This window comes from Hemitrygon akajei, chromosome 19 (assembly GCF_048418815.1).
Source record: "Hemitrygon akajei chromosome 19, sHemAka1.3, whole genome shotgun sequence".
In the NCBI taxonomy this organism is placed as follows: Eukaryota; Metazoa; Chordata; class Chondrichthyes; order Myliobatiformes; family Dasyatidae; genus Hemitrygon; species Hemitrygon akajei.
The window spans coordinates 18,602,632-18,618,130 of NC_133142.1; the positions used below are offsets into that span (position 1 = coordinate 18,602,632).

The following is a 15,499-nucleotide window of genomic DNA, read 5'->3' on the forward strand; positions in this document are numbered from 1 at the left end:
AAGAGACCATTTCATTTTATTAGGCAATTCAATGATTCAAGATACTAATATTCTAACATAATGGGCTTCAAATTCCCATTAGCAGAAAATGGCAGAATTTGTGTCTTTGAAACTCAGTAGTTACACTGACCAGCTTATCTATTATCAGATCTTGTGATTACTTAAGCAGCATGTTAATCTCAATAGAAAAGATGCACCTTAACGTATGATAATTGGGGATTATACAAAGGACAGAACATAACGTGGAGCAATGGTGGCACCAAAGTGTAAGACTTTTCCTTTAATTCTTCAACAAAAGTTCTATTTAAAACTTCCATGGGAGTGGAATCACACAATACGCAACCTCCACCAGCACATTTGCACCACAAGGCTGTGTGTTTAGCCCCCTGCTCTGCTCACTTCACCCTTATCACTGTATGGCTAAACACAGCTCCACTGCCATATTTAAGTTCGCTGACGACACCCCTGTCATTGGCCAAATCGAAGGTGGTGATGAATCAGGATATAGGAGGGAGAGAGAAAATCTGGCTGAGTGGCGCTACAACAACAACTTGAACAAAAAATCCTACGAAAAGTGTCCATCATAGGTAAAACTCTCTCCTCCAATATGCACATCTACATGGAGCACTGTCACAGGAAAGCAACATCCATCATCAGGAAGCCCCGGACAAGTAGGTTATACTCTCTTCTCACTGTTTCCATCAGGAAGAAGATACAGAAGCCTCAGACCCACTCTACCAGGTTCAGGAAAGGTTATTCCCTTTCCAGTAGGGATAACTTCACACTACTTCATTTGCCCCACCATTGTGGCATTTGTTCCCAAAGCCTATGTGCTCACTTTCAAGGCCTTTTCATCTCATGTTCTTGATATTAATTGCTTATTCATTTATTACAGGTTGAGCACCCCTTACCCAAAATCTGAAACTTTTTTTGAGCATTGACATGATGTCTCAAATGGAAAATTCCATAAGGTGCCGGGAAGTTTCCCAGGCAATGCACAGGACTCTGCACAACACAGACAATTTTGAGAAGTGACTTCATATATATAATGAACAGAAGTTAATGAAAATTAGAAAAACACTACTTAAAGCAAAAAAAGTGAAGATCTTGATCGTGTACTGGAAGAGAGGATTTGTCAAGAGTAGAAGTGAAGATATGCCACTTAATGACATGTTGATTATGAAACAAGCAGAGATCTATCACAATGAACTAAAAATTGAAGGTAATTGTGAATATTCAGCAGACCGGTTGCAGAAATTTAAGAAAAGGCATGGCATTAAATCTTTAAAAATTTGTGGTGATAAAGTATCTGCTGATCATGAAACAGCAGAGAAATTTGCTGAGTTTGCCAAGATTGTTGCAAATGAAAATCTAACACACTGAATGACTGCATCAGTATATATAAGTGTCTCATTGCACAGGAGCAGATCTAAGATGGCACAATCCCTTGTAGGTTCAGTAATGTGCTGTTCAAGAAAGCAATCACATATGCATTCTATGATGTCCTCCTCAAGACTGCCTTGACCAATTTGATTCACCCAATCTATGTGCAAGTTAAAGTCCCCCACGATAACTGCTGTTCCATTCTCACATGCCTCAGATATTTCTGTTTATTGACTATGCCACTGTAATGTTGTTATTCGGTGGCCTATAGACATCAGTCACCAGTGATTTTTTCCTGTTACTATTCCTAATCTCTACCCAGATGGATTCAACATTCTGCTTAGATCTTATATCGTCTCTATCGCCCTGATCTCATCCTTAAATAAGAGCACTACCCCACCTCCCTTACCTTCCTGCCTATCCTTCTATATTACCTGATATCCTTGGATATTTAACTCCCAATCCTCTTCACTCTGCAACCACACTTTTTAATGGCCAGTAAATCATACCTCTTTGCACTGATTTGAGCCACAAGTTCACTGACCTTGTTTTGGATGCTACAGCCTTTACACTCATCATGCTTTTAAGATCGAGTAAACTTTGTGTCTCTGAGGCACTTGACTTTTCTGCACTCCATCCTCAAATTTCTCTTTTTTAACTTTTGCTCTTACTTTATTTTTATCCACACTTTTTTCTTTTACTTTAGCCATACTTCTCCGACCTGTTGAACCCCTCCTCCCTCCACTCCCTCCTATTTAGTTTAGTTAAATCTCTTGTATTTGCTCATTTTATTGTCTTTTGCACATTGGTCGTTTCTCAGCCCTGTTTGGGTGTGGTCCTTCATTGATTCTATCATGGTGCTTGAATTTACTGAGCATGCCCACAGGAATACAAATCTCAGGGTTGCATATGGTGACATATATGTACTTTAATAATAAATTTACTCTGAACTCTGAAGATACCTTTTTAGTCTTATCTGTGCAAAAAGCATGCTCCAGTTATGAGTAATTTATTGCAGTGGTGCCTGGCAAAACAACTGATGATGAAGACAGATAGTCCTGAATATTCTTACACATCATTCTTAAATGCATGAGCAACAGGGCAACAGGCCAGAAATTACAGGTTCCAACATTAGTACAGTCAAATACTTCATAACTTCCATTTTATTCCACAGAGATACTAAATTAATGTTCACTGAAGTTAGCATTTTTATTTTAAAATAGCAAAGCCTCAGAACCAGGCCACTTTTACTGATACAGTGACAAGAAACACTGACATTTCACTTGATTTGGTTATGTCATTTCATGGGCAGCATCATTTTAAATGTAAGCCAAGCTCTGCAGCCTAAGACAGACACAGACCTCGTGAAAGAGACAGTCTATGTGATTGACCTAATTTATATACATAAACCATGATATCATGCTCTGAACACTTACTTCTTTTATATTTAGTTTGGTAATATAATGCACAAATAATTGTATTAGTTAATAGAATTCCAGGCACTTAATCAATATTCTTCAGAAAGCCTTCACGTATTCAGCCTGAGAAAGCAAACATTCCTCTTTGCCTTGTTCAACCAAGCTGGAATTTGTGTTCCAAACAAGCAAACTACAACAAAGGTTGTTAATTTAATTGTCATTCAACCATACATGAAAACCCATGAATACAGCGAAACAAAAAAGGGCATTACTCTGGGGCCAAGATGCAAAACACAGTACGGACACTCATACACAGCCACAAGACACATATAGTATAAGACAGTCACATGAAAAATATAGTCCAAGTACCCGAGTCCATGAGCATCTGCTGTCGAATTCAATACAGCATGCCTTCTGCCGAGTGAACACTAGGGGGCAGCACTGACTCCAACATGGACGCTGTGCCACACTGCTTCCGGCACTCCAGATGAGCATGCTACTCCGACGCCTCCCCTGGGCAGCTGCAAACTGGCGATACCGTAACTTGAGGTCCACTCCTCGCTACGACTGAGGCCACGCAGCTTGCCCATCGACCACCTTCCGCCATTCGCCAATAAACCAATTAACTGGACTTGCAGCGTTCCACACCACCAATGCCCAACTGGGTCTTGTGATCACAAGAAAAGCGACTGAGACAGTCACTCGCTGTTAGACTACACACCTCCTTTGCGCACCAACACCTCACTGTTGCAGGCAGCGCCACGTCCACAACAAGTCCAGCTCCTTCAGGTTCTCCCCCAATGAGCAACTCACTGATAGGGTAGGCCAGCAGTACTTTAAGTTCTTAATGTCCAGCAGGATCTTGCAATTATAAAATATACAATTTTTTCCTTATAAGACAATACACCCTTGGCTTGCTCCATAGAAGCCACTGCATGTCACCATCTTACCGGAAATATCTAATTGATTATGTCAAAATATTCCCCAGAGGAATCAAAAAATAAAGCAAGTTAACACTGTAAAATGAGAAAGACTGGTCACATCCAAAACTCAAATTCACATTCCTCACCTCAGACGGTTGAGTAAGTTTGGTATGGGTCCCCATATCCTAAGAACTTTCTACAGGGACACAATTGAGAGCATCCTGACTGGCTGCATCACTGCCTGGTATGGGAACTGTACCTCCCTCAATCGCAGGACTCTGCAGAGAGTGGTGTGGACAGCCCAGTGCATCTGTAGATGTGAACTTCCCATGATTCAGGACATTTACAAAGACAGGTGTGTAAAAAGGGCCTGTAGGATCACTGGGGACCTGAGTCACCCCAATCACAATCTATTCCAACTGCTACCATCTGGGAAATGGTACTGCAGCATAAAAGCCAGGACCAACAAGCTCCAGGGCAGTTTCTTCCACCAGGCCATCGGACTGATTAACTCACACTGATTTGAGTGTACTCTATGTTACATTGATTGTTCTATTTATTATAAATCATTATAAATTACTATGATTGCACATTGCACATTTAGACGGAGATGTAACGTAAAGATTTTTACTCCTCATGTATGTGAAGCATGTAAGAAATAAAGTCAATTCAAAGCATCCCTTCCATGCTTTGCAAATCTTTCTTCCATCAAAAAAGGTGCAGAAAATACAAACCAAGGAACTCTTCAGGACTTGTACAATAGAATTTGCCAAAATTTGTCACTCTATTTTGACTAACTTGTTAATATGCAAGGCAAGGGAAAGAAACAATGAAATTAGCTGGGAAGAATAACTTCTAGCCGTATGCTATCGATCTGGTAGATGCTGCATTTATGGGCAATGACTTTCAGTCTGATTCTCCAGGCAGCAGATAAGTCACCACCAAAAGCATTATTCAACATTTGTCAGGTTAACTTTCTCGAATGTCTACAGCTACATAATTAATATGGAACAGAAACACAATATACAGTAGCAATTTACATTAAGTGTCAAAAATTTTTACCAACCAGTGATTTCCATTGAAAGAAAACTTTTCAAAATATATTTGTTTTTAACAGACAACCAATAATTACTGGGAATCTTAACAAGTATAACAAATTATTACAAAACATGGAATTCTGGAAAAAGACCTATATATAAAAAGGAGATTTGAAGTCATTTTTTAAAAATATTATTTGTTTTATGCTTCACTAAATCACAGAATAGTTACAACACAGCTTATTTTTTATGCTAAAACCATTCTGTAAATTTTTAAAACACATTGTTAAATGTATTAAAATATTCAGCTTGTTTGACAACTTCAGCTTCATCCTCAAGGTCCCTATTAATATCCAGACTTTTAATGTCACCCTGACTCTTAACCCATTGCTCTTTCCTCTAGGAGATACTCAGTATTTAAATCTTGCTGCAGAAGGAAACCTCAAAAGCAGATAGCCTTCTTAGAGTCACAGAACACTGCAACACAGAAATAGGCCCTTCGGCCCATCTCATCAAGGCCAAACTACTTATCTGCCTCGTCCCATCGAGCTTTGCAAGCTTTGATAGTCTTCCTCACCACCCACTACACCCCAGTCTTGGTGCAATTGCTGATCCAGTTAACCACATTATCATCCTAGTGAAGACCATGTAGACAACATCCACTACCCTGCCTTCATCAACTTCCTTGGTGAGCTCTATGAGATCGGTTAGACATGACCTATCACACACAAAGCCATGCTGACCATCCCTAATCAGTCCTTGTCCATCCAAATACATATACATCCAGTCCCTTAGAATACCTTGCAACAACTTTCCCACTACTGACGTCAGGCTCACCGGCCTATAATTTCTTGGCTTAGTCTTAGAGCCTTTCTTGAGGAACAGAATCACATTAGCTATCCTCCAATCCTCCCACACCATACCCATATGGATATTTTAAATATCTCCGATAGGGCATCTGTAATTTCTGCACTAGTCTCCTATGGGGTTCAAAGGAACACTTTGTCGGGCACTGGGGAATTATCCACACTAATTCCTTCAAGACAGCAAGCATCTCCTCCTCCCTTGTAATCTGTATAGCGTCCATGACCTTGCTGCTGGATTTCTCATATCTATAGACTCTGTGACTGTTTCCCGAGTAATTACAGATGCAAAAAAATCCATTTAAGATCTCCTACATCTCTTTCAGCTCCACGCATGGATTACCACTCTGATCTTCCAGAGAACCAATTTTGTCCCTTACTATCCGTTTGCTCTTAATATACCTGTAGAAGCCCTAAGGATTCTCCTTTATCTTGTTTACTAGAACAACCTCATGTCTTCTTCTTTTAGCCCTTCTGATTTCCTTCCCAAGTGTTCTCTTGCATTTCTTATACTTCTCAAATACCTCGTTGTTCCTACCTGCTGATACCATCAAAATTGGCCTTTTTCCAATTTTGAATTTTAACCTGACCAGACATATCCTTTTCCATAATTACCTTGAAATTAATGGCATTATGATCGCTAGATGCAAAACATTCCCCCACACAGACTTTTGTCTCCTGCCCCGTCTCACAGATCTAGTATCATACTGTCTCTAGTTGGGATTTCTATGTGCTGATTAAGCAAATTTTCCTTAACAAACAGCAAATCATCCCACCTTCCCTGGAAGAGAGCCCAATGATCCAAACATTTGAAGCACTCGCTCCTGCACCTACTCCTTACCGCATGTTAAAATGTTTTGTTTCCTAGTTGCAACCTCACTGGCACATGGCACAGATAGCAATCCTGAACTTTAACTTAGCACCTTACTCCCTGAACTTACTTTGCAGGACCTCATCACCCATCCTACCCATGTAATTGGTACCAACGTGGACCATGACCTCCGAATGCTCACCTTCCCACTTAAGGATACCGTGTTCCCGACCCTGGCACCCGGGAGGCAACGAACCATCCATGAATCTCATCCTCATCCACAGAACCTCCTTTCTGTTCCCCTAACAAACGAATAAACCTATTTCTATAGCTTGCCTCCTCTACCCCCTTCCCTTCAGAGCCACAGATCCAGACTCCGTGCCAGAGACCTGCTCACTTCTCCCATCCACCCCTCACCCCCTCAGATTATGTTTCCAGGAACCTTAGTGGACAACAAATATCACAGCCACAGATGTAGCCAATATATTAACCATAGCTTTACAATGAGAAACATTGTTACCATAACAAACAATGCACAGCTCGATAACTTTTTCTCATCCCCATTGTCTTAAAACTCATTGATGCACCAGGTTACACTATCACGATATTTACAATATCAAATCAAAAGATTGAAAAAAAACAGACAGCATAAATTCTATATTATCCTAGATTTCTACAAAAAGACACAGAATTCAAAGATTAAATGAGACAGCCAGATTATTTTTGTTTCAAACATTTCAAAGATTACCATCAATCATCCTTCAAAATGCAGCTAACACAGTTACCGATGTTGCAATTTATTCTTATAGCAAAGAGTATCTGAAGAAAATTATCTCCTAAAGTCATTATTCCGGTAGAACCACAGAACCATAGAACATTACAGCACAGAAACAGGCCTTTTGGCCCTTCTTGGCTGTGCCGAACCATTTTTCTGCCTAGTCCCACTGACCTGCACCCGGCCCATATCCCTCCATACACCTCTCATCCATGTACCTGCCCAAGTTTTTCTTAAATGTTAAAAGTGAGCCCGCATTTGCCACTTCATCTGGCAATTCATCCCACACTCCCACCACTCTCTGTGTGCAGAAGCCCCCCCATAATGTTCCCTTTAAACTTTTCCCCCTTCACTCTTAACCCGTCCTCTGGTTTTATTCTCCCCTAGCCTCAGTGGAAAAAGCCTGCTTGCATTCACTCTATCTACACCCATCACAATTTTATATACCTCTATCAAGTCTCCCCTCATGCTTCTACGCTCCAGGGAATAAAGTCCTAACCTATTCAACCTTTCTCTGTAACTCAGTTTCTCAAGACCCAGCAACATCCTTGTAAACCTTCTCTGCACTCTTTCAATCTTATTAATATCCTTCCTGTAATTTGGTGACCAAAACTGCACACAATACTCCAGATTCAGCCTCACCAATATCTTATACAACCTCACCATAACATTCCAACTCTTATACTCAATACTTTGATTTATAAAGGCCAACATACTAAAAGCTCTCTTTACTACCTGATCTACCTGTGACGCCACTTTTAGGGAATTTTGTATCTGTATTCCTAGATCCCAGATACAATTCTATCCTGAAATCAAAGGCAAAAATCTTTTTTGAGGAGTTCAGGTAGCTTGAGCCTGGGTCACAAGCAACAATCAACTTATGTCACCTTGAAGCTAAATTCCCCAATCAGCATCAAATTCATACAGACAGGATCCAAAACTTTCTTCCCTTTTATAAATTTGAGTCCTTATTTTGGAAGAGCTGAAAGGAAACTTTTAAGAACTTTTCAGTTGTCAGAAAAGATTCTGCCTCTGCAAATCTGCTGCAAACATTTTATTCATACCAATTTCTTCAACAAGATGCTTTGTGAATGAATACAAGTAATTTCATTTTTGGGGCCAGGCAAATAAATACGTTTCTCTGCTCCAATACTTTCATATCTCACTTTCTTGCAAAGGAATACGGTGTATTTTAACTGCCAAGTAAGCCATTTAGTTTTGGGACCATTAATGATGGTCAATAAGCAGTGGCCTTGACAGCAATTCTTGCATTCAGGGAAAGAACTAAAAAATATCTGTTGATTGAAATTTTGTAGGTTGAAAAAAATCTAACAACTAAGGTCTTACCCAAGACACAAGACACTGCTGATGCTGGAACCTGGAGCAACACACAGTCTGCTGGAGGAACTCAGCCGGTCAAGCTGAATCCGTGTGAGGAATTGTTCACTTTTCGGGTTGAAATACAGTATCAGGACCATACTGTGGAAACTGAAAATTCATCACAGCAAAGATAAGCTAGACAATGTTCCCTCTAAAGTGTGAGCTCACATCTTTTACTACTAGTGCACAAAGGAATTTAAACTGTGCACAAAAAGTTGTCACCCTCTACCTCATTGGCGTGTGAAGTGTATTTCTTGATCACATTTCCTTTTCCAGTATCTGATGTGGACGGTGTTGAAAACAAGGATTTTGCAATGATCTGTCTGCAGATTTTAGAACTGGCTTACTTATACTGTTTTTAATTGACAAAATTATTCAGTCTGCGCATGTTGTTGTCACTGACCAAAAAGTGGCACAGCACAAGATTTTTGCACACATTGGTCATTACAAATTAGAGGGAACATTGAAGCTAGATCATCTGACCCTTCTCTGCTTCCTGTATCTCTGAACTATATGTTTGTTAACTCCCAGGAGTTTCTCTCTCAGTCTCTCTTCCTCTCACTCACTCTCTTTGTCTCCTTCAGAATTCCTGTTTGTGATTTCAGTTGTCCCTGGAGTTTCTGACCCCACTCTCGAGCATTCCAATGGCTTGTCAGCTGCCACCCAATCCCAGACTACAGACTCGCCCACTTTAAAGGCAGACTCTGGAACTCAAATCAGTGACATCCCTGCAGCACACCTAAAGATGTATATTTACTAGCAAAAGAATATTGTTAAAAGCAGAACACTCAACAACAAGACTATTGGCATAATTTAAATGTTTTTATTTTGTTTCAGGTTTATGTAGTTCAAGCTGCTTTCCCCTGCAACAACTTGTCTGATGGTGTTTGCAAATTACTGCCATTAATAAAATTGAGTCATACCTTTTTTTAGCAATTTCTTCTGACTCTGCAACTCAGTTGCAAATTTTTTAATTTCATCTGAAATTTAGATGGGCCCTGATTTATGGTTCTTTTGTTATTCATGATGTGAATAATTTCTATGGACTTTTTATAGTGAGATACTAGGAGAACTTTAACTTGGTCACAGGTGTTAATCACATGCATGAATATTATCCACTTCTCGTCCATTCAGTTCCATTGACAACAGTGGAAACAAATGCATGCAGTGAATATGTCCTGTGGTTCGTGTTCTTGTGTACACATAGCACCAGGAACTACAAATAACTCCTTTACTGGAAAATCAATATCTTTGTATGATAAAAGAACTTTACCCAGACAAAATATTCAAATTATTTTCATGGTTATTTTTTTCCTTGCATTGTATGGAACTGAAGGAATGTTCCAATGTTCCTTACAGAGTCAACAAATTGCAAGAGGCTAGAGGCATAAACATAAAAGCATTATCAACAAGATATTCTCTGATCAAAACAAAATCAAATATATATGACAACTTACTTGTTGACTGGCCGTGCGTTTTCTCACAATTTGGGCAGTGATAGATATCGATATCTGGAGCCTCATCCTCGTCCACACCAACACAGCTATAAACATTCCAAACATAAAGCACTGATAAATATGAAATACTGCATTTCCATCAAGATAATTATTTGCCTATGAGTGACTCACTGTAGCATAACGGCTAGCATAACACTTTACAGCGCCAGCAATTGAAAGATCAGCGTTCAATTCCCACCACCGCCTGTAAGGACTTTGTGCACATTCCCTGTGACCGTGTGGATTTCCTCTGGGGGCTCCGGTTTCCTCCCACAGTTCAAAGACATATTGCTCGATAGGTTAATTGGTCATTGTCAATTGTCCGGTGATTAGACTAGGGTTTAATCGGGTGTTGCTGGGCGGTGCGAATCGAAAGGCCTATTTCGCGCTGTATCTCAATAAATAATTAAATGATTGGAATTCTTTGTAAAAAAAAAATTAGTCTGTCCAAATGAAAAACATTAATAGAAATTGTGCCCCATTTTTGGTGCTCAACACAATCTAATTTATGCCAAGTTTAAAATAGCACAAAAGGGAAAATCAAGGACTTAGAGAAAGCGTCAGGAATTCTGCGATTTTTTGTTACAGGTTCCCTGATGTGTCTCCCATGGAGGACCCTAGACATGTAAAACCACCTCAATCAACGGGCAATGAATGCCTGCATGTTACATCTGCTCATGTCATTCACTAGCCAGTCTTGTAGAAACAGAGAGATCGTGAGGCTTTCTTCAGTCTGACCTGGCCTTTCTCTACAGCCTATGCATCAGCATTAGAAACTCAACTCGGGCATCATTTATTTAATTGTATGTTAACTTGTGCAACTCATCCAGGCAAGTGTTAGCATGCCTCTGGTGCCAACATAGCATCCCCACGTCACTAACCTTAACCCATTCATCTATTGGAACACATGAGAAATGGGAGCTCCCAGAGGAAACCCTGGTGGTCACAGGGAGAATGTACAGACAGCGGCAGGAGTTGAAACCCATTCCTCCGATCGCCAGCGTTGTAAAGCATTACGCCGACTGCTATGCTACTGTATGCCATTTATTTTGGATCAGTTGCTAAACAATTCTTTCTTCAACATTTCAATCAGAAGAAAAAAAGCAAAAGTGCACCATTACATAGACAAGAACAATAAATAACTTATTCTCTGCATATTCAAGTGTTTAGGTCTTGGGTTGATGAAAAATCAGAAAACCAGAAAGCTTACTGAATTTCTATGCAAAAGGACTGGGAGTCAATAAAATATTCTGTGTACACACACACACCCACACACTCACTCTCTCTCAAAATCGTAATTCAGGAAGTTCTTCCAAACTAGAACTTAAACTAATCATTTTCTTCTGTTTAAAAATGCAAACACAAGGAAATCTGCAGATGCTAGAAATTCAAGCAACACACACAAAATGCAGGTGGAACACAGCAGGCCAGGCAGCATCTATAGGAAGAAGTACAGTCGACGTATCAGGCCGAGACCCTTCGTCAGGACTGTATTTCTTCCTATAGATGCTGCCTGGCCTGCTGCATTCCAACAATATTTTTTGTGTGTTGCATTTTCTTCTGTTGTTTACTCTGCGTTCTAAAAATGCATATTAAAATAAATAATTTAATCTGATAATTAGCTCCTAAAACCAAATCATTCTGAACATGCAATCCTGTTTGCTGGGAACAGTTTTAAGATGAAAAACATTAACTCCAGTCTTTCAAAGGGGAAGCATTATTGAATAATCCAAGATCCCAACTGTCTATAATTTAGTGTCGCATTCCCCAAAGTAGGTCATATTGCCCCCTGGTGGCAGTGGGAGTTGCTAAGGGGCAAGAAAGATAAAGGGGATGGTGGGGCGGGGGGAGGGTGCGCACGATCAAGAGGGACAACTGAGGGATTACAGGCTTAACTTAAGAAATGAATTATTATTATAATTCCCTGGTGGAGGACCTTGTCAAATGGTGCAAAATGAGTTACCTGCAGCTCAACATCAGGAAGACAGGGGAGATGGGGATGGACTTCAGGGAAGTCCAAGCTGCACAGCTCCCTGTTACTACTGATGGTGAGGACATGGATGTGGCGAGGACCTACACATATCTGGGAGCGTACCTGGATGACAGACTTTAAAAAAAGCACCAACACAGAGGCTGTGTACAAAAGGGGTCAGAGTCACCTCTATTTCCTGAGGAGACTGAGGTCCTTTGGAGTACGCAGGCCTCTCTTTCACATGTTCTATCAGTCTGTTGCTGCCAGTACAATCCTCTATGTGGTGGTGTGCTGGGGCAATGGCATCAACATGGGTGATGCCAACAGATTCAATTAGCTGATCAGAAAGGATAGCTCTGTTATAAGAGTCAAACTGGACACACTGGAGACTGTGGTAGAACATAAGACCAAAACATTCTGGAAATTCAGAACAATGATTCTCACCCCCAGTATGCCACCTTGGCTGAACAGAGGAGCACTTTCAGTAATAAGCTAAGACAACTTTGGGGCTGTAAAGAGCCCTATATGAGGTCATTCTTATCCTCGGCTACTAGGCTCTATCATGAGTCAACCTATTGCTGGGGAAGTGATGACCCCTCCTGACAGACCGTTATTAACCTCTGCTTACCAGAGCTCTGTTTAAGTTCTGTTTGCACTGACACGCTGTGGAAAACTGTGCAACACTACCATCCCTTCTTATCTGGATGGTGTAAATGTGCACCCATTACTGTAAAATATTATGGTAATTCTTGCATTACCGTCTTGTCAGTGTGAACTTGGTAATCTTGTAGAGCTTGCAATCTTTAACTTCTAAGTCTTGTACATCTTATTTTTAAAGTTAACTTTTTTTATTCTTTCTTACTTCTAATATGTGTATATCTCTGCACTTGTGTAATGCTACTGTGACACTGTAATTTCCTTTGGGATCAATAAAGTATCTATCTATAAGCATTTTATCCATGGTGCCACATAATTGATTACAATGATCATATAATCACCTCATCTCTTGCTAACCCACCATTCTCTTAAGACTTCGCTCGAAGCATGTTATAGTTGTTGAAAAGCAATGTGACATTTCTATATTTAGTATATCATGAGAAATTTGTTTTGAAGAAATCGTGTTGTTTCTGGGCCCAGTCCATGCATTATTGTCATTCACTGCAGTAGTACAATGTTAGCCAGTACGATTCCAACACTCTGATCACATAGCAATGCAATTCCTGTGAATTAGAGTTTGGCATTCAGTGGGATAGTTCAAAACCTGGCCTTGTCAAGTAGTGTGGACAGCATTTCTCAAGCTCACAGCCCAACCAAAATATTGCTGCCCCACTTTATGTATCTTCAAGCAGAGTGTCAGGTTTTGCCTGAGCTATTATGATGCCATAACTTTCCCTTTATTGATCACGGCTCTTTCGATTGGACTTAACCAAAAGACAATTGACCATGGTAACGAAAATGGTAGAAACAGACCAAAGGAAAAAGTGTGGACAGTATAGTATGCAATATCCAACATATGGATTTCCTCCAACACCAAATTAAACTTTATACAATGACCAACCACAAGCAGAAGCTGAGAGTCAGTTTTGTTCCAATCGGTTACAAATTGAAACTCTCCAATATTAACTACAGCTGCATTAAAGGTGTCGGACATCAGTAACTAAGGAGACCAAGTCAACAAACAGATCTGCAATAGTTTGATTTTAGATTAGAATTCAACAGAAGAATTCTTTGGCAGGCTTTTTCAGATTTCAGTGTATTTAGAGGAGCGGACAGTTATTTTCCATGCTTCTGCATTGCTCTGTTTTCCAACTCCAAAACATTAAACTAATTGAAAGGAAAAGAAGGGAGGCAGGAATGCAAGTCTAACTTCATTTTTATTTTAAGTGCATGATGTAGCAGCGTTATGATGTATGGCATGCAGTCCTTCAACGTATAAACATAACGAATTATTTAAACAAAGTATTCTTAATCAATCAATATATTTACAGTATTACTTAAATGTCACTAAAATATTAAATACACAACAGTCCTCCTTGCTTAGCTATAAATCCCAACTCAATATAGAATGCATTGCAACTTGTGCACGCGCACACACACACACACACACACACACACACACAGTATACTATGTAATACGACTACAATATAGATGTAGCTCTCGCTTTGGCTAATGACTTAATATAGGGGATGATAGCTGCACCCCCCCCCCCCACAGCCCAGCCAAACTTAAGAAATCTCATTTGGGTGGATGCTGCATGATGTGTCCCCTGTTAGAAATCAGTACCACGATATAACAAACGGTACACAATATCCGATTAAACGATTGAGCTTTATGACTCTTAATTTGACTATATGGTTAGTAAAGAAAACAAAAAAGAAAAAAGGGCCCATTCTCATGAAGCAGTCTCATGCATAACGTTGGAGTTCGCTGATGAGGCCACTCGCCCACCATCGACCACCTCCGATCGTCGCTGACCTTCGGAGCCTCGCTCCAAGTCCACTCCGTCTGTGGCCTGCCAACTCTCTCCATTCACATCTTCTCTCCTCATCTCTCCCTGGTAAAAAACCGCAAATTCCCGGCTCCCAGACACACAAGAAAGAACAATACCCCGCTCATTGGCTAGCATGCCCCGTAATCTCTAGTCATAACCCAGACATTGCTGCTACAGAGAAATCATTACCTCAGCAGTGGAACATTACACAGAGGTCATTATATTAGCAGTGAAACCTTACAGTGTGTTACACAGACATCCACAGCATAGTACATTTTAAATTGTTCCATTCAGGCCTAAAGATTTAATCACTGTCAAGGTCTTACTCTTGTGGGATAATGTCTTTCTGACAAGGGAAATCACTCTGCTCGGCAGGTGAGACTTGTGGCTGTGAGGTTCTAAGGCTTCCTCCATCGTGGTTGTAGGAAATAGCTTTGACAGCTCTGGACAGCTTTATTCTCCTTTCCTTGGCTTTTCTCTCTGGAACTACAAGCAACACACACAAAATGCTGGTGGAACGCAGCAGGCCAGGCAGCATCTATAGGGAGAAGCGCTGTCAATGTCTCGGCCCAAAACGTCAACAGCGCTTCTCCCTATAGATGCTGCCTGGCCTGCTGTGTTCCACCAGCATTTTGTGTGTGTTGCTTGAATTTCCAGCACCTGCAGATTTCCTCGTGTTTGCTCTCTGGATCTACTTTGATTTCTTGCCTCTCTCCCGGACCCCACATTTTTCACACTCTCCATCCCGCTCTTGATCCCTTTCTCAGTCACACTTCCTTTTATTATCCTTGGTTCTCTCACAATCCCATTCATGGTCACGCCCAAGGTCCCAATCCCGCTCAAACTCGTGTCCTCACTCTTTATCCTTCTCACATTCCTTCTCTCTTTTACACCTTCCTCTTTCTTGCTCACATTGTTTTTCTCTACCTCTTTTCACTTTTTCAACCAT

General features: G+C 40.5%; 1 protein-coding gene across 1 annotated transcript in view; it reads right to left on the reverse strand.

Moving 5' to 3' along the window:
* The window catches only part of LOC140741791 (lysine-specific demethylase PHF2-like), a 151,353-nt gene that overhangs the window by 80,562 nt on the left and 55,292 nt on the right, over positions 1–15,499 (reverse strand). Inside the window, 1 exon segment of the mRNA XM_073072181.1 lies at positions 10,048–10,133. Within this exon segment, the coding sequence (XP_072928282.1) occupies positions 10,048–10,133 (86 nt within the window).